This window comes from Nannobrachium achirus (assembly GCF_963921795.1).
Source record: "Nannobrachium achirus genome assembly, chromosome: 4".
Classification (NCBI taxonomy): Eukaryota; Metazoa; Chordata; class Actinopteri; order Myctophiformes; family Myctophidae; genus Nannobrachium; species Nannobrachium achirus.
In genome coordinates this window covers 35545233-35566220 of record NC_137813.1, presented here as the reverse complement: position 1 = coordinate 35566220, position 20988 = coordinate 35545233, and the positions used below count along the sequence as shown (strand labels likewise).

The 20988-nt window shown below is 41.8% G+C and overlaps 2 protein-coding genes across 2 annotated transcripts; both read left to right on the top strand.

Moving 5' to 3' along the window:
- Positions 1–467: 467 nt before the first annotated feature.
- Positions 468–13247, top strand: rab3db (RAB3D, member RAS oncogene family, b). The gene is made up of 5 exons (XM_080725090.1): positions 468–608; positions 3402–3638; positions 8811–8929; positions 9398–9522; positions 9640–13247. Exons 1-5 carry the CDS (start codon positions 603–605, stop codon positions 9825–9827), a joined length of 675 nt encoding a protein of 224 aa, XP_080581216.1. The 5' UTR covers positions 468–602; the 3' UTR covers positions 9828–13247.
- A 1532-nt stretch (positions 13248–14779) lies between these two features.
- On the top strand, positions 14780–20282 carry epor (erythropoietin receptor; the record flags this gene model as incomplete). Its single annotated transcript, XM_080723251.1, has 8 exons — positions 14780–14910; positions 15193–15328; positions 16394–16569; positions 16900–17051; positions 17285–17441; positions 17805–17892; positions 18781–18868; positions 19560–20282. The coding sequence occupies exons 1-8, from the start codon at positions 14814–14816 to the stop codon at positions 20280–20282; spliced, it is 1617 nt and encodes a 538-aa protein (XP_080579377.1). The 5' UTR covers positions 14780–14813.
- Between the last annotated feature and the right edge of the window lie 706 nt (positions 20283–20988).

Genomic DNA, 20988 nt, shown 5'->3' with positions numbered 1-20988 from the left:
TCTGGGTGGCACATTTACAAATTATATTTTTGAAATAATAAAGGGGACACCCGGATTTGAACCGGGGACCTCTTGATCTGCAGTCAAATGCTCTACCACTGAGCTATATCCCCTGGCACAATTAAACGTTGCCAAACTTAGCCTAAGTATGAAAGAGACAACGACACAAGGGATACCATATATCAGTGTCTGTTTGGGGCGGTGTGAAGTGTAGGCTATTTACTATTTAGGCTGCGCGCACATGCACACGCACGCTTCTTTTGTTTTGTAGGACACCCCCCTGTCCCTCCAGTTGGTTGACTGAATCATAATATAGCCTGGGGAGGCCAGTCCACTCCACTCAGTCTCACTGTAAATACAGAGGAGAGCCGCTACCTGCACTGCGCTGCTGTCTGTCTCACAGTGGGTGACGCTCTGTACACAACACAGATCCGGGAGCATATCCATTCCATTCCAGACGGCGGCTCGGGCTGTGGTGCGACGAGGAAGAGAGGGACATTTCAGGTGGTTGTTTCTTCAGCCACGCAAATTTGGGAACCAGTGCCACATTGTCAGAGAGTCAAGTGGGAACGGATAAAGAATAGGACATTTCCTTCACGCGCATGAAGGTAAGTTTGACCGAAGTTTGTTTCATACTGTTTTTGGTGTTTCTCTCCTCCCCGGTTATAGAACTAGAAGAGAGAGCTTCCGACTTCCTCCGTGAACAAGTGATCCTTTTCTGCCTGGAAAATGCGATCACATCCCAAAGTTGGATATATGGAGAGAGAGAGCTCTGTATTTTAGACGCTTTACAAAATATAATACCCCACCACCATAACGTTTCACTTTTTGGGAGAGGTCAATCAAGTTTGTTTACAACATTATTGATTAACACACGTCCATGTGGTGGCTACTAAAGATAATACATGATGTAATCTAATTGTCAATAGGAGATGGTCTGGCGTTGTTGACTGCCACGTAAAACTAATCCCCAACATTTCCATCTTATCTTTACTTCGTGGCCAGTCGTAGCCTACTATAATAAACGAACAGAAACGACAGCTGCGAGTGCGAGCTGATCAATAGAGTAATAATATCCTGTATTTGTCAGGCAGCCTGTGTGCTGCTGGGGGCTCAGCAAACAGTAGCCTACCAGTACCCAACCTCCAGGCCCTGTTAATTATAATTGCCACTATTTATTTGACTTAAGTTACTGTTGCTGGCTGTTCCGTCCTTGGTCAAGGTGCTCTACTGCTCTGGTGGAAATGGGTAGCTTCCCTGTGGACTCACTCAGGATCATTTGGATGACAATGGGAGCTCTCTGAGATTCCCCTCATGTCAGAGATGTGGTGGCAGATGGTTGGGTTTTGCCCCCATATCAAATTAATCAATCACGCCATGTTCAAAGAATTCTGATAGCCTACTGTACTACAATTGTAAATTAATGTTACTCTCAGCATATCATAAATATTTGTCAAGGTCTCCACTCTGACCGTATACAAATGAAACCAAATGGTTTCATTTGTATACTGTCAGAATTACATACTTGTAAAGTTGAATTTAGACCTCCCGAAAGGAAACCAAAGAGTCTAGTTTTTGAAAAATATAAAATATTGTGATATTGCATTTTTCCATATCGCCCACCCCTACATCACATAACAAGACACAATGAAGTATCCCCATTCTATGAAACCTATTTAGCTTAGATTACCTCATAGATTGTGTTTAACTTAAGTGATTGTTGGGGAGTGTACATAAGACTAATTAGGCCTTTAAATTTGCCTGGGAGTCCCTGGGCAGCCCTGTAAATGCAAAAGACATGTGACAGGAGTTATGTTGGGTTTAAGTTATGCACAGAGAGAGAGAGAGGCTTTGAGCTTGACTGCTACACTAATTCTCATAGATGGTCCCATTGTTTGAAACATGTGAATATCCCTTGGGTTGTCATGTGATATGCGATCATACAGAGAGGATTTTTTAAGATAACACAGGATCAAGATTGGTGCCTTGCCCTTTCTATGTTGTTTATTTCATTTAGAAAGCAGGCCTGGGCTATATTGTTATTTGTTTGTCCCCACACATGATATGCATGCTAATTAATGTGAGAATAAACATGAATACATACACACACAGATACAGAGTTTTGCAGTGGCTCCTCTCCTCTCCGCTCCTTTCTCCATAGCCCTCAGGGGTGTGGTAATAAACAGGCCTGTAGATCTCCATCTGCCCAGTTAAAAGCTGAGCGAGCCCACTCTGGCCTGACCACTAATGTGTCTGGGTTAGAAGCTGACTAGGCCTGTATCCACGGAGACAAGCTGCATCAGAAAGCAGTGGAGGAAGTACTCAAGATCTTTTGTAGCAATCCTGAGTATGTTGTTAAAAAAACCTCCTTTTGCACACCTACTTCAAAGGACAGGTGAGTAGGAATAGGCAGTCAATGTTTGAGAATCAAAAACGAATCCCACACACAGTTTTCATTAACAGCAAAAAAAAAAAAAAAAAAAGTTTGTTGCAGTACATTACAACGTTTCTGTTGTGCGGACCTTCGTTAGGCGGAGTCAAAGTATTAAATAGGGTTTAAGTGGTTAATGCATATTGTTTTAATTTGCAAATTAACCTGTAAAGCTGTCAGATAAATATAGTGGAGCAGACGTAGAAAGTATTGAAAAATGGTTTTATACTAAGTAAAAGTATGTCTTATACTGAAGTTGCTAACTTTCCACCACTGTCAGTGAGAGGGGCAGGGCATTGCTACTCTGAATGATAAGCTGTATCTGATCATGTGATCAATCATCCTCCCAGCACAGCTGTAGGGAAAATGAACAATGGGAGGAGATGGGGAGATGCTCCACAACCAAGCTGTTGGTTGTTTTCTCTCCTCCCACTGTTTATATGATTGATAAAAGGCCTAAAAGCATGTAATCGTACACTGGCCCTGGGGAGAGATGAGGCTTAGAACAATGGTTCTCATTAAGTGGCAAGGCAGGTGGTCATTGGTGAAGCCTCCCTTTCAGTTGGAATATAAGTTTAAACTGAAGTGTTGCCTTTTTAGGCTCTCTTGCGGCTGGCAGTGTGGGTCGGTGTGTGTCCATCTGTCCAGATGACATTTTGTTCCAGATCAAGATATCTCAGAAAATACTGTCTGGATTGTTATGGAATTCATCATCCCTGAGGAATAAACTCTACTGATCTTTGTGACCCCATGGTCTTTCCTCTAGCACCCTTATGCCAAATTTACACTTGTTTCCTTGTTCTGCACAGTAGTGATTTAGCATTTAACAAAAGAGGATCATTTCCTCCTGGAAGGGATGACTTGGACCACAAAAGCAATTTCTGTTATTTCTCTCAAGCGATGCAGTCAACCAACTTGATGAATTAAAACGTATGCTTTAATCCTATGCCATCTATCTTTACCTTTATAGATGGCATCAAATGACTCGCGACTCCAGCAGCAGCCATCCCAGAAGGATGCAGCCGACCAGAACTTTGACTACATGTTCAAGCTGCTGATAATTGGCAACAGCAGTGTGGGCAAAACCTCTTTCCTCTTCCGCTACGCAGATGACTCCTTCACCTCAGCCTTTGTCAGCACTGTAGGCATTGACTTCAAGGTCAAGACCGTCTTCCGCAATGACAAGAGGATCAAGCTACAGATTTGGGTGAGTGAGATGCTACAATTTGTAGGATTGTATTTTGATAAGATCATCCATCGCATACCAATCATGGCAGGGTGAACAGGAAGTGTGGGGTGGAGTGGTTCAGGTTAGAGTGGCAGTCTGGTTTGATCCCGGCTCCTCCTGTGAAGTGTCCCTGAGCAAGACACTGAACTGAACCCGGCTAAACTGCTCCCGATGAGAAGATTTGTCAGTGTGTGTTTGTGTGTGCGTGCGTGTGTGCGTGCGTGCGTGCGTGCGAATGCATCAGTCAATTCTAGAAGTTTTCAATTCAATTTCAATTCAGAAGAATACCTTGTGTCGAAACATATAACAAAAGCCTGACTGGGAGCTTTTCATTTAAGTCAGTGTGCGGACTCTATATACATCAGTGTAACACGTTAAAAAGCACATAAAAAATTCAGAACTTTGTGGACTATTTAAGAGTTTAGTAATTAAAACAGGTCGCTATCACAGTAACATCACACTTAAAGTCATTGATCAACCCCGATCAACCCTTTTGAATATCTTGATCAGTGTTAACTGAAACAATGTATTTCAAAAGATTTTCCATCTTTTGAAATATATATTACATTTTTTATAGGAGAAGAAATTTGAATTTTTACTCTAGTCGTGACCCATAAATTAGTCCGTGACCCGCTAAAATGGGTCCAGACCCACTCTTTGGGAAGCAGTGCTTTAACTGACTTTCTCATGTTTTCAAAGGGGCCCTTTCTTTATCTGCCTTCTCCTCTGAGTCCACATTCATGCATAAAGTAGATTAATTAGCCATACCAGATGAGGGAAAGTTTCTAGCTCTCTGCTCTTGTAATCAATGCAGCCGAATCCAAGCCATTGCTACTGTTAATTCAGTGAGAGATGGCCACCATGTTCTCAGCATTCATGTTCACAGCGTTCAGTACTTCAAATTACCATTTAATTTGGCAATGAGTCACTCTTTCAGTTTCTCACTGGGGATTTCAGCTTGCACATACATATATAAATCCCAAGCTGCCTGGTGTAATGGATGCTTTGCCATATTTTGGCTTTTTATTTTACTACAGTGTATTGGCAATGTATCGAAAATGGTTTCTTCTAGGTATTGACATGTTTATTGGGATGATCCATGTTCATTCATCAGTTGATCTGTAAACCAATGGCAAGTCATTATATAGGCCAAACTTGGATACAAATTGACAAAAAAAATAATAACATTGTTTAAATATGTTTATAAATAGCACAAAAAAAACAGATCTACAATTTCAACACCCACTATGAAACATTCTGATTATTTGTTTTGCAACAAAGTATAGGGCTTAAGTAGTTACACATCCCTACGGCAATGGATATCATTGTTCAATACTTTCAGTGTATTAAATGTACATTTGTTTTACTGATCCGGCAAATCCTAATTATATGTGTATAAACACATGATTCATTGGTCTAACATTCTGTAATTCGCCATATTATTTAGTGTTTGGGATGAATCAACCACGGAGCCACCCACACCAAAACACACATACACACACCCAGCACACCAGCCCTTTTTCTGAAATGACAAGAAGAGTTATGCCGTGCCGACAAAAACTGTTCCTCAAGCTAAACGCATCACATTGAGTTTTCATTTTATGCTATAAGCTGAGGTGTGAATAATGCAGCAGCACAAAAAAACAGAATGGTTGGCTGCAGTACTGTACAGTACTGTATGTGCCCATGATAATTAGGCTATTATGAGCTTTTATCTGCAGACAAAATGCTGAGTGTACTCTCCATGTTTAGATTTATGTGGAATAGGCGTCACCACAGACTGGTTCCAGGGCTTTCAAGCTAAAGTTTGATGATACAAGACCTTGGTATTTCCTAAGTCGAGGAACCAAAGGAAGTTCCCTATCAGTGTCTGCCTGCCGGGGACGTGTTGAGGATATGATGGCAACAGTTTATTCAGAGGGTGTGGGAGCAGCAAACATGTCCAATGTGCCCTACCTTACCAGGTATAAATGACAAGCTGCATAGTGTTAATGATCAACTATACACTGAATGCACAGGGGAGGTCAGCCCAAAGCCCTCTCGCTCCTGTTGAAACACCTGTCTGTCTCCTGGACCTTTCTCCTGGCCTTTAGGAAAACGGATGTTGTTGATGGGTCCCAGCTGCCAGCCTCCCTTTGTGTGTCAGGGAAACAGTGCTTTGGTCTGATAACACACCGCTTGGCCCTTAAACATACAAAAGCACACCGTTGTTGTTGACACGGGACCATGTTTCTGTAATGTTGGCAAATACGATACGGCTCACAGACACAGGCGCACACTGATCCAGACACATGGTTTGCGTTAGGGCAGGATCAGCGGCCACGGTGTGTGTCACCGTTTTGTGTAGGCAGCTAACATGAAAGCAAGTGATGCATGCATAAATATTACGGTCCATGTGACGTCAATGACCCTGTTTAAACTCCCACTGTCATCATGAATATGCCTTGAGGACCTACCTCTGTTTACTAGCTTTAGCTGGCTTTTACTGCCCTGGAGACCAGTCTATTTGGTTAGAAGTTCCATTACGCTGCCAAATATTTGATCGTGTCTAGTTCTGTATATAGGAGAAGGAATATGTCATACTTGTGTGAAACATAAATGGCTGCTGACAGCCCAGCAGGCAGACTGTCGAAGAGTATTTATTAGATTGGGTGGAATAAATAAGCTGACTTCCGGAGGAAGCACTCTTAATACACACTCTTAGATATCTGTGTGGCTTGGCTTTTACAAAGTGAAACTACTCTGAATCTTGTCCCTTGGAAAGGAGAGAAAGATAATTTTTGGGTTGCCCACTCGGAGCACTCCTGGCTGTTATGGAACATTCGTAAACCTCAATGGTTGGTTACCTGGACAACCCCCTCCTCCCCTCTTTCCCTCTCCTCACTGCAAGGAGGAGAATAGTAAGGAAACACACAAACATACACACACTCACACAGACGCTGATGCAAATGAGGGCCCAACCAGGTTACCAAGTAACCACGAACGAGGGGCTTGGCTTGGATAGTTGCCCTGCCAACTCTCCCCTCACCTGCTGGGTCTGTTTGCTGTGGGTGTTTGACTGTAAAAAAAAGTGTGTGTGTTTGTGTTACTGTGTTCACATTAGCATCCACTATTCCCATTTTTGAACAGTCCTCTCTGACATCAAACACAATATCCACTCAAGATGTTCTGTGATAAACAGGTCATTGTGGCTATAAGGCAGTGCAAAGATAGTCCTGCCCGCATTGACTCTGTAAGTCTGTATAACCATTCCCTATGTATTATCCTCGTCTGGGTACTGGTGCAAGCTAACGGTACCTTGTTGTTTGGTTACTGTGGTGGAAGAAGCTGTAATTACGTATATTGGAGACAGTGGCATTTTGATATGGAAAATTAAATGTATTAGCTTGAGTTACAGTTAGTGGTTAAGTGTCTTGCTTGTGTGGACGCCTTGACACATTGCCGGGTCAGAAATCGAACCTGGGACCTGCTGTTTCCCGGGCAGCCTGTCTTCCCATTCAACCATGGCAGTCCAAGTCATTTGGTATTGTAGTGTTTACAGTACACTGGATCTGAGAGAGATTCACATAATACAGTTTGAGTCACACTGCAATACTAATTTTGCTTTGCACTTTATCTCTCTTGTTGCATGTTGATTGATCGTGTCACGGGGCAGCCCATGCCCTACATACAGACACTGATACATCTGATCTGACTGCTTTCTGTAATCAGCAAGGACTAATAGTTTTAAACTTGTGTATTGAAAACCGTGTAAATGATTGTTTGTTAGTAATTTGTCTCTCCTGCACTGCTGGTGGCATTCGTCTTCATTAGGAAGTGCTGTGGAGGTGCCTGCTGGCCTACTGGTCCAGGCGCATACCACTTAGGCATTGCCACATAGGCATGGATGCCTGGCGGCGGCGCCGGTTCGATTGCCGATCCGGACGAGCTTTGCCGCATGTCACTCCCCATCTCTCCCCCCATTTCCTGTCAGTCTACTGTCCTATCCAAAAAAGGCAAAAGCCCAAAAACAAATATAAAAAAATAAAAATAAATAAGTGCTGTGGAGGAGAAGGGTGTTTGTGCTTTACATCTGTTCTTATTTGTCTACTGTATCTGTGGTAAAGACGGTGCACAATCGACCATCTGTACATCTTTTTTTAATTTGTGTGTGTGTACACAAAGGCCACGTTCATATTATGGAAGCCTTATCAGTAGATAAGGTGGACTTGATTAAACCTTTTAGAGAAGGAGGCATTCAGGTGGCACAGGGGTATGGGTCCTGTCCACCGCAGCGGAGATTGGGGTTTGAAATCTTAGCAGTGCAACGGGCATGACCAGGCAGGGACGGTGATCTTTGCCGCCACACTAGTGACACCTAGCAGATGGGCCAGGGTGCCTGTCAGTGTTGAACTATGAGTATATCTGTGTCTAATCGTATTATCCATCTGTCTAAAACCTTTTTTTCCTGTTCCTTATTTTCACTGTGGTATTAGGTTCATGAAAGTTCAAACTGAGGCCATAGTGTGGTGACTGTCGCCCCCCTCTGGTTCAAAATAGAAATAACATGTCAACTGCCACCATACAGAATAACCTTGTGTTACAATTTACAAATGTATAATTTAGGCATTTAGCAGACAATCCAGAGTGATTTACAATAAGCAAAGACAGCACAATGTAATGCAACAAATGCATACAAATAGTAATCTAGGATCACAGGTAAACCAAGACCCTAAAAATAAATAGAAATTGAATAATAATCATGCTATCTAATTACATTTTAGCCTTTGCATAAGCCTGCAAGGTCGACAAGATTAGGGCAAGTGCTTGTTCAAATTTTGTCTGCTTATTTATTTGCTTAACCAACCACTTAAAATGTCACTTGTTTATCCTGTGTTCCGTATGAGTTTTCTCTCCTGAAATTGGTATCCTGATGTGAACATTTGTTTTCTGTTTACTAAACGCTGGTATGATGAGGAGAGATTAACAAAGACTATATTAGCAATGTTTCTTATGGAAAAATAGAGCTATCACCACTTACAGCCACTTCTATAGAGAATAGAAAATACTACATCACACATTCACATCCATTAGACACAATGAAGTTTCCCCCATTCAATGAAACTTGTTTAGATCACCTCATAAATTGAGTGTGTTTGTGTGTGCTTACAGGACACAGCAGGACAGGAGCGTTACCGCACCATCACCACAGCCTACTACAGGGGAGCTATGGGCTTCCTGCTCATGTATGACATCACCAACCAGGACTCGTTCAGTGCAGTCCAGGACTGGTAGGTGAAGCATGAACAGTCAAATACAAGTGGTTGTTTTATCCACCTTGAAGCCCCAAGCATGAACACAGACACTATTCTGGGGAGAACATTCGGCAGAAATGGCCGGTCTACAAGCTCACCAACGTGTCGCGTTTTCAACACGCTGGTGAGCTTGTATAGATCAGTGGTTCTTTTTAGCTCAAGACCCAAAGAGAAATTAAACGTTTGCCTGTTCCCAAACTAGTGAAAACAGCAGATTGGCTATTTTCACTACTCCTTAAAGATTTTGTTTTCTAATTTATGGAATTTCTTAGATTGTTCTTTTATTTATTAATGAAAATCTTTGCTTTTTGGGGTATGTTTTTTGAAAATTGTTTTTGAAATAATAATGTAGGAAATAAAAAAAATGAAGGGAACCAGTGGTATATATATTTCCATGTTCCCCATATTGTGCTCCCTTGACTCACTTTCTTCTCCATACTGTAGGGCAACACAGATTAAGACATACTCTTGGGACAATGCTCAGGTGATCATGGTGGGAAACAAGTGTGACCTGGAAGATGACAGACTTGTGCCCACAGAGGACAGCCAGAGGCTGGCAGAAGAGCTAGGTGAGGAAGGAAGGATACATCAATGGGAAATGCAGTACAGTTGTAAACCAATATCTACTTGATAGTCAAGTGCACTGCTTAAAGGCCACTACATGCTCCAATGTTTCTTTCTTTCAGGTTTTCAATTCTTCGAGGCCAGTGCCAAGGACAACATCAACGTGAAGCAGGTGTTTGAACGCTTAGTAGACGTCATCTGTGAGAAGATGAACGAGACCATGGATGGAGACAACCACCTCATGTCCAACCACAGGAGCCAAGGCCTACATGAGTTACCTCCAGAGAACCAGGGTGGCTGTTCATGTTAAACCCTAGTACCCTACCGTGTCTTGCCAAGTGCCCCCCCCCCCTCCCTCCAAACACACACACACACACACACACACACTCACATAGACAGACGTACAGTACATACTTGTGCACAAAGGCCAACCCCTTTATTGTGCCTCAAACATGAAGAGTGCTACAGCCTGGTACAGCTTCAAACAGCCCACCACAAACCCCAGATGAGTCACCAGCCTGGCCAAAGCCCTCTCTGCAGTCTGGACATCATCCTGGAGAGTCACCAGACCTATTTCTGCACATCCATCATGGAAAGTCATCAGCTGTTTATCCCCATTTTCGTGGGTACTGTTGTCTCTGTCAACCACCACTGTTGTCTGATGAGGAGTTTCACCTGGAGAGAGTAACGTGCACAGAAATTCACCCTATCTCTTCCAGATCCTCCAAACAAGCATGTGGCCCCTGACCAAGTAGGAGCTGCCTGTGCAGTACAAGGATTGGTGAACACCAACAATGGTGTTTGTTGGAGTGCAGACTGCAGGGCCATGATGCTTTAGTCTTGTTTCTCTCTCTTGCTCCCTGTTTCTCTCATGCGGACGCACACATACACACTCGCACATTTATACATACACATAACACAAACACCTCTTTTTCAATTGTTGCACTCTGTAGCCTTGACATAATCCTGTGGTGAGCTGATATCCCTACAACCCCTCCCACCCACGCTCTGACTCTCCTCCCTCTCCTAAGTCGGTTGCCTTGACCACATAAAGCCTGTCCACTCCACTCCAGCCCTATCTGTTGCATTTTAAACTATTTATTGTTAGAAACCTTTCAAGGCTTTACTTTTGAAGAAAAATGTGTGTTTGTTTAGTTAGCAGCTAGAGATGCCAAATGTTGTACTGTAGTTGCAATGATTATATAATTATACATATATTTTTCTGTCTGTTGTACACTGGAGGTCTTTAGAATTCGAAGTGTAACTGGTGTTCTTGGATTCCTGAATGGACATTCTGCCTTACATTTTGTAGAATAATAAGCTTTTATAAATGGTGGTGAATGGAATTAGGTTTCTCATCGGAATTTGCCTTATTTCCAACTGAAAGGTCCTTACATATAATAAGAGCAACAAAAGCAAAGTTCTGTAATCAGCATTTCACTGAATGCAACTGTCTTTTGGTTCAAAATACTTTTAGAAGTTAGTGCTGCCTTTCCCCTACTGTATTATTTTCCCATTACAAGATTTTAGTATATTCAATATCTATTGTATACTGTTGGTTCTAAATCATTCATATGATCGGGATATTCAGTACTGTGTACAAACTACGCTCACCCCCTCCCTCAAATGTCTTTGTTGATTTGCTGCTCTTACGGCCCTCTATGTTTCTCAGAAAGTCAGAGGAAAGTAGTACAGGGGGTGGAAGACATTGGGCTGGAGTCTCTAATTGCAAAATGATACTCCCAAATTTACAAGCTTGCAACCCATTGAATTTGTAGATCAGGTATTTTTGTCACCGGTATACAATTACATATAATCAGGCATAACAATGCAAGGACAGTATTGTACTAGACTTCATTGTTTTGTGGGATTAATAATAATAATTTAGTGGTATTTGTTAGTCTCTTGAGACAGACTTTTGGCTCACACAACCCTACTGTAAATCAAATTAGTCAAAGCTCCTCTAACTTGCTGTGTTAGCAGAAATGGAAATTAATATTGATTTTAAAGTAGTTTTCAAATATATATTCTTGAACAGAAATGACAAACGATGATGGCTTCCTGTAGCAATTTTCACAAGGCTCAGTTAACAGGCTACGTGTACAGGCTCTGTGTAGTATTGTGGAAGAGTTGTCTGGACAGTCTGGCTTCAGAGCCTATAGGTATTTGTCACTGCATTTTCATCTACATGAAATTTGTCCTCTGCATTCACCCATCCTAACTGTATTGTTTACAGTTAAACTTTTGTGACACTGATCACATGACCTGCCCAGAGCCATGTTCATCCTTCTGTACCAAACTATCCACAATGCTGCTTCCTTCACAATGCACACGACAAACAATGCTGTGCCTACTACAACTTGGCAAAATTGTATAACTGAGCTGAATAATTTAAACCTGGGTAATTCATAAATGTTTGCGATTTATACTGCAAGTGCCCATCATTGTAACCTGCCAATAACTTGATATACTCTAAAAGCCAGAAAGGGAAGAACGCTTGTGTTGTGTCTGAGAAATATCTGTGGAAAGTCTCAACTACAGAACTGCAGTGCCATTAATATGAAAAACAAATTGCTCTGATGTAAAAGATGTGAGGGGCAGCCAGTCACTGGATATGTTGCTCTTGAAATGCCTGTGCTACTTTTATCATAATACTGTAAAAATGTTTTGTTATACTGCTGGGATGAAGACAGTCTGAGATATTATGCTTTTCACTGTCTGCAACTTGACTTATTAATGTTGATTGTTGGCGACAGTTTGCACGGTAAAATCCTGATTTTGGTCAAGAAGTTCTGTTGGCAACTACACACTAACATCCTCAGTCAGAATGTATGCATTTTGAACTGGGAGTGTACACATCTCAGAGTTAAATTAACACTGAGGATTTGACACTGTAGAAAAGCTGTCAGTAGAGTAGAGATGCTGGTATGAGGATGCATGAAGAATAGTACCCGAACCTCTCTCTCTCCTCATATTCAGTGCAGTTTCACTTTCACATGTCCACATACCTGCTACTGTCAGTTTGGGTTGTCAAGTGGCCTTAGAGCCATAATCGCAACCTCACGTTGCCATCCCCAACGTTCCTTCTGCAGAACTTAGGGGCTGGGTCAAGCCTGCCAAATACCGGTCACCCGCCAGTGGCCAAGGCCACTTATCTCTCCTGCCCGAGTGTCTTGCTGACCACTGATATTCTGTTTCAGGTAGAAGATGGCTGATATAATCATGTTATCTGCACTGGCCATCACTCCACAATGAGCCAGGGGGTTCGTTGTCTTGAAGGACAGAGATTTTACCATAAGAAGGATGTGAGCAAGGGTGGGCTGAGGGGACTCTTTAGTAACACCCAGTCTGTATTAATGTAGTACATCAACGCATGTATACCTGTGGTGTTTCTTTTGTTTTTTTTATAGCAGCTTGCAACGGTCCTATAACTGCAGCTTGGAAACAGTGAACATGCTAAATTCACTTTAAGCCTGTGCTGATGCTGATACTGTACCTGGAAGAGCTGAATGTGTACTGACTCACTCCTGTACAATAATAACTCTGCATATCACAACTGGGAATATTAATCCAGAGAAGCATGTTATCATTTATTGTGATTTAGATATGTTGCACTCAAGATTAGTGGCTTTTTGCTACCAAAAGAGGGGGGAATCTGCTTGTTTTGCCACATTGTTTTGTCATTTTCTGTTTTAGGCTCTGAATTTGTCAAATGGAGACACTGTTAGAAACTAAGCGAATATAATATATATTATAAATTGAATATGTTGAAATGTGTTTATGAAAATAAAGGATACATTCATTATAAAAGGGAAATTAAAGCGACTACCTAATTTATTGCACCTTCATGCCATTGGAGATGTCTACTCACTGACAAACTTGCCACTCACAGTATGGCTGGTTATTTGACATGCTGATAGCATCTATGATGCAAGGCCTATGCCGCCTTGCATCCTTCCTCACAATTTCACCATTATGCCAGGTCTTTTCTTATATTATCGGAGGACACAGAGAAACCACAATGCCATTGTTCCTGCAGCCCCCCTTTTCCTGCTGTTAGGCCTACGTCGACCTACAAGTCAGTTGGCCTGAATTTCAAAATGATGGCCCCTGTGCAATCTAAAACGAAACTTTCTACCAAGCAGTGAAGCAGATCATCTTTTCCCATTTCACCAGTGTTTCATCAGCATTATGTCTGCATGTGGCCTTCATGAGAATTCAGATGCACGTGTTCCCCAAGAGATATGATGAAGCATTACATTTTTTCAAACAGTGAAGGAAGGCTATGGCTTTAAAGGAGTAGTTCACCCCCAAAATGACTTTTTTTCTATTGATTAGTCATGCCATGGAGAGTAGAGTTCAATAATATTTTTTGGTTTTTGTCACATTCCTAAGACAAAAATTTGATTCGAGTAAATTTACCCCCATTGATTCCGGATGGTGACCCGTTTCGAAACGGGTCACCATCCGGAATGAATGGGGGTAAATTTATTGTTATCACATTTTTGTCTTAGGAATGCGACAAAAAACAAAAACAATTATTGAACTCTAGTCTCCATGGCATGACTAATCAATAGAAAAAAAGTCATTTTGGGGGTGAACTACTCCTTTAATGAGTATTTGGGGATGGGTCTCAACGCCCCCTTGCTTATCACGGACACGCTAAGTGACAGCAGTGCCTGCAGCGCAGATAAAACGGCTCCAGCTAACACATTATGGCTGTTGTTTGTAGATAAGAAACCGTTTGAGTCTTTAGTTGAGGTGTATGAGTGCGCCTGTACCCTGTTTATGCGGGCTCGGTTCGGCCTACATGCTTGACTTTTGGGTTAATGGAACAGTGAACAACTACTGAAATATATGTATAAAATTAATAGAATCGATATGTTGTTTGTTTGCTCATTTATTAGTTGATTTGTTTTGCTTTCAGAGTTTCCGCGCTTGAAAACCTGTGCGGGCTATCCATGCGCAATGCATTACGCACATTTCAACATCAATGAGTGAGTGCGTAATTCCCTCCCACAAACATTAGCGTAGTAAATTGAACCCCTAAACTTGCTCCACCTCTGTCTGCTTCCATGCTGGTTTGTGGAAAGTAAACAGTTTGGCTTCCACACCTTATCTCCTTTGGTACACGCGCGAAACAAGTACCCATCCATGGTATCTGCAAAACAAGACGTAAACGAGAAAACAGACGCTCTGGGCAGGTTGCACGCTAGTGATGCAGAGGTGGACAAAGGAAGGGCTTTATTCACAGACTGGGCAAACATCTCAAAATCACCACTGAGAAGAAGTACAAATGGCTTATGATCATCTGAGTCGATTGTTGGTTTTCTGCATGATAATTTGCGCAGAAACGGCTTCCACGGACCAGAAAGCACATTTTGAAAAGAAAGGTAGGATGATTTAAAAAAATAAAATAGGCTACATAATAATAATAATTCATAAATAAATAAACAGCCATAAACCTTTATACAGTCTATGCCATAAACACATAGCTGGCTAACACCTGTTAAGTCTTTAGTCTGGTGTTATGACCCTGACCTGTCCTGTAGGCTACTCAACACAGGTAAATGAGCTATAATTATTTTGGATACTGAATGTTTTCCCTGAATTTTCTTCTGATAATCAAATTAGAGTCAAATCTATAACTTCATATGTGGTCTTCACCCACCCAGTGTCCCTACTACTGACTGAGGAGCCAAAGAGCCTTAAGTGCTTTTCTGAGACTTTAGCCGATCTCACCTGCTTCTGGGAGGAGGATGAGGAGAGGGCTGGCTCTGCTGATCAGTATACCTTCACATACACCTACAAGTGAGTCACATGCAGGGAACCTGGTTGAAAATGGGGTTTGATGATCACATTCTGGTGAACCATGAATTAAACGTGATACATCAGTGGTTCTCAACTTGTGGTACATGTATGTCTGGTGGTACTTGAGCCCCCCTATGGTGGTATGTAAGAAAAAAGCCAAAAGTGGAGTGAAATATTTTTACTACAGGTAGTTCTGACAAAGCACTTGGTTGAAAAAGGCTCTCAATGTCTGTGGCATTGTGTGACATGTCTTCTCCTTGTTTATGACCCGGTCATCAAATATTGTCTTAGGAATGCCTCCTGTGTTAACTGTGCATAGCTGAATAGGATGGGGTAGGTCCTGTTATTCTAACAGCAGTCATTATGGTGGTACTTGGAGAGACAGATATTTTCTGAGGTGGTACTTGGTGTAAAAAGGTTGAGAACAACTGTGATACATCATTGATCATGGTGAGAATTTATTCCCAGGTGCTTCATTGAAAGGATGTACGTACATACACACACACACACACACACACACACACACACACACACACACACACAACACACACACACACACACACACACACACACACACACACACACACACACACACACACACACACACTAAGAAACCTCCCTGAGAGTCAGTGTAACACATGTGGGTCCATGTGGCCAGTGATGGTAGAAATAGTCTGTTCCAAGTACAAGTTCGGTGTTAGAAACATACTATCTAAAAAAAGGGGGGATTGGCAATAAAATGTACTTAAAGTAACATTACACATTATGCAGAAGGTCCCATTTAGGTTTTGTAATAATAATCAAAATGTACAAAGTAACTAGTAACAACATTTTTCAAATAATTATAGTGGAGTAAAAGTAGACCTACAATATTTGCCAATATCTAGGTGTAGTGGAGTAGAAGTACTATTATTGAAAATTCCCCTAAGTACTCCAGTAAAGTAAAAAGAAAACTGAAACTAGTAAATGTACTTAGTTACCTTTCCACTGCATTTGTGTCTCTCATTTGTTACACTAGTACAGTGTATGGGACAGAAATAACTCAAAGTGGTGTCTGTCCTTTAGGCGACAGAACAGCAGCAGCAGGTGTCCAGTGAAGACCTTCCCTGCTGTCGGTGCCAAGACCAAGAGGCTTTTCATGTGTCGACTGAACATAACGAATATTTTTGTCGAAATGCATGTCAGAGTGCATAAGGACGGAGTCCAGATCCACAACCGCAGTATCTTGACCGAGCTTGTCAGTAAGTCTTCCATATTTGCACCCTTGTTTCAGTGAAGACACATTTAACAAAACTTAAGGGGAGGATGAGGAGACCTGGTGCTATATTTCCTCAATTTCCAGTTCCATATTATTTCTCAAACGAATTCTAGGGTCCAATCTTTACACTCTCATTGTTAAAGTTTGCTTTGAACAAAGTATTGCATGGCACATGCTTCCCTTAAAAGTGAGTACATTACTCACCACATTTCTCCAGATTAAATCTACTGGGGCAGTACCTAAGGGGTCGTCAGCATACTTCTTCTATGCAATTTCCCTCCGAAATCCAATCTAAAATCTGTCTGCATGCCAGTTCTGCTAGACCCTCCTGCTGATGTGAGGGTGAACACCACAGACCAGCAGGGCCAGTTGAGGGTGCACTGGGTGGCTCCTACTATCAAATACATAGACAACCTCATGATGTACGAGGTCAGCTATGCCACGGCGGAGAGCCACGTGGGACAGGTATGACATAACACTGTAAGGCAATGGGTCGGGACCCATTGTTTTGTAAATATTATTGTAAATAACTTTAGTATTTCCTATATTAAAAAAATATTTCGAAATATTTTCACAAATAAAAACCCAAAATCTCATTCAAAACAAGTTAATAAAAATACTGTACTTCTTGTACTGTTTATGATCAAGGAGTTGAAGACTATTCAGTCTACTTCTACATCTTATCCTAATACCTTCAGGTGGAGGAGGTGGACGAACCAGAGTTGGTCCTGAGAGATCTGGAGCCAGGAACAAAGTATAAGGTGCGGGTCCGTGTCAAGCCGGGGGACGGGATTAGCTATGACGGCTACTGGAGTGCTTGGACTGATCCCATCTTCATGGCCACTCTGCCTGGAGGTATGTACATATTTTTCCTTAGAACTAATGAGGCTTTTTTGAGGATGATGGCAAGCATTTTTTTGTTCTTTTTTTTGCTGGATTGGTTTTCACTGCATGACTATACAATATGTATTTTGACTTTGGGTTTGCAAGTATTAAAAAGGTGTGAAACCTGTTTAGCGGTCATTGTCTCATGATGCAAAAGATCATTTCTGTCCACTTTGGTGGGGGAAAAAACTGTTCTTTTTTCCCTAAACAGTAGGGGATTCTTATTTTAAACAGTAGGGATTCTTTAAACAGTTGGGGATTATTATTGGGGATTCTTCTTGTCCTTGTTGTTTTTCATCTCATTCTTTGATGGGGACATTTTGTCTCCTCCAGATCTGGACCCACTCATCATATCTCTGATTTGCATCATCTCTCTTTTCTTCATAATGCTGTCAGTCATGATACTCTTGTCCCAACGCAGGTACAGTCAGCCATTCATGCACACAACCAATGCATCCTTCTACTACATTTACTGGTGGTGACTAACCTGCATCCATTACGGCATTTGTACTGTACTAGAAGTTTGCGGCCCTTCGGCCCGCAAAAGTCTAGAGTTCAGGCCGCTGTGCGGCCTTCACCGCCATGTTGCGGCAGTGTGGTGTGTGTAATGGCCAAATATGGTAGTTTTTTGAGAAAAAAAAGTTTTTTGAGGAAAAAAAGTTTTTTGAGAAAAAAAATACGTTTTTTGAGAAAAAAAAAGTTTTTTGAAAAAAAATGTTTTTTTGAAAAAAAATGTTTTTTTGAAAAAAAAACATTTTTGAAAAAAATTTTTTGTTGAAAAAAAAAATTGAAAAAAAATTTTTTTTGGGGAAAAAAAAATTATTTTGGGGAAAAAAAAATATTTTGGGGAAAAAAAACGCTTGCGCACACACACACGCGCGCGCACACACGCACGCACACACGCACACACACACACACACCCCCCTCTGTTGTAATTCGATACTCTACTCTGCTCAGCTCCTCTCCCCCTCCCTCCCCCTCCCTCCCTCTGTAACTTGATACCCTGATGATCATTTCAGCACTGGCCAGAATGTTCAGAATACTATGTCAGGACTGGCTGCTCTGCGTGAGGCGAAAGGCGAGATGTTGTTAAATTGAAATAAATGCCGTTCAAAGAGTGGCATGTTTAAAATGTGGACAGTTGTAAATTTTCACGCTTGTTCGACGTGGTGGCTATGTTTGTGAGAGGTGTAGCGAGACAATGGAGCTAAACATTCAGGTTCTAAATTGTGACCACTTTGTGTTTGCTCAATTGTATGTATTAGATAATGACAAACATGTAACTGCTTTTATGTTATTGTCTATTCAGGTTTCTCATAAAGAAGATTTGGCCTGTGATTCCAAATCCCGAAAGCAAGTTCCAAGGCCTGTTCTCAGTTTATGGTGGTGACTTTCAGGTACAAATAGCTACTATTAAAATGTCATAATTGTTGTGGTTGATACGCACCTAACCAGTTATCATCTCTTGCTGATAACATGGTTTTGTATAAAATACTTTATTTACATGTTGTATGCAAGTTTATAGAATACTTGAGCGATAGGTTGTTTTGAGACTAGATAGATAGAGGGCTGAACTTATTGACCCTGTGGTCAATAAGGTCAACAGAGGAGACGTCTCTGCAGGAACAATCAATCTCCAAGTGACCAAAACAAGTTGTCAAGAGAGTGAATAACAACTTTGATAATGTCCAGACATGGTCAGCCATTTTAACAACACAGTCGTATGTTGTATGGGAGGAGTTCAGCTATTATCTATAGTAGTGTGTACTGTGTAGCACACCTCTCTCCATCTTGTCAGACTGTTCTCATCTTTAACATGTGGTGTGGATATTGAATGATCCAAGCTCGTAATAATTACATCTAAAAGATCACACCGATGGTGAAGTGAGTGGTGCCTTTTATAACTTAAGTTAATTTCATTAAGTGTCCTGCGAAGCTTCATACGGACATACACACAAAGCCAGATTTAGAAGCGGTTGGCACTGCCCAAAAATAATATTGTGTTAATCTTGTATTAGGCTGGAAGAACATTAACACACACTAACCAGTTATCAACTTCTCAATCCTTCACATGTTGTTTTCCCATAGGAGTGGTTGGGCCAAACCAATGGAGGCATTTGGCTGAGTCCAGCTTTCTTCTATTCTGAGGAGTGTGCGTCTCCACTGGAAGTCCTCTCAGAGCTCAGTATGGGCCCTCCACTGGCCTCCCCACCTCTGCCACCCAAGGCCACTCGGGCCTTGGCCAATGAAAGAGAGGAAGAGGGGGAGCGGATTGATGAGGAGAAGACGCTCATTCGAGTGGATTCAGCATTGATGGAGAGATGGAAAGAAACTTCGCATGACCATTGGCTGATGGACCAATTGCGGGCACTCCACCATCATCCTGCCCCCTGCTCCCAGTCCTCGCTAATGGAGTCCCAAGACGCCTATGTCACCCTCAACGGCCACAACCACAGCAGAGAGGAACATCTGGATGACATCTTAGAGGAGACGCTACCCCTGGAAGTTCTCTTTGCTTCCGGAACAAAGTCGGCAGAATCCCAATCCGACCTGGGTTCCTTACAGCAGAGCTCTGGCTCGGGGCGTCTCTCATCCCAGTCTAGCTTTGAGTATCCAAACCACACCTGGTCACCCAAAGGCCCTGGATACACCTATATGGCAGTGGCTGACTCTGGGGTGTCCATGGATTACAGCCCCATGAGTTCCAGCCGGATAGATGACATTGGGAAACTGTCCGTTTATGCTCATGAGTATAAGAATGAGATTCCTGTTCCCAGAAAAGGTCAGCACCCACTGCACTATGGCTGTTGAGTAAGAGCTAAGCCCAATAACAGCCTACAAACTGACCCAAGCTGAGGCTTCGATGTCTGATGGAACAGACCGATAAAGGGTATTTACATATCTGACCAAACTGGCCACATCAAGGATTTAGACTCTGTTTAAGTCGCAAACAAGAGGCAGACTGACACCTCACTGTAAGCAGAGATAACCCCGGAAAATGCAGCAAGAAGATCAAATGTGGATACAATACAATACTATTAGAGTGTAAATAAGCTCTCTATCTGTACAGGAATATCATTTAATGTAAATGGCAGCAGTAGTTAACACATACAACGAAGATGTGACGACAATTCACATGTTTATCTTTCGGTAATTTTGTATTTTGTTTATCTCATAGGTTAGTAGTACATAAGGTTTTTTATATCTTCTCTGAAATACAAGTTGACACAATAGAGGGACCCATCAGCATTTGGACAGTATTTCAGTTTGTTCTTTTTTAAAATATGCATATATGTATAAATATATACAGTACATATGCTGTATCCCATTAGATGCTGTGTAAGTGGATTCAGTTATTTAAGGAGATGGTCACACAGGTTGTGTTGTGGAATCACACCAAAAGGGGTGTGTGCAGGGGTGGATACTAGCGAAAGTATGATAACGAATTTACCAGTTAATAACATATTACACATCCTCCTGAGTAACTTGCACAACACTGTCTGTCTATTACTGTGTT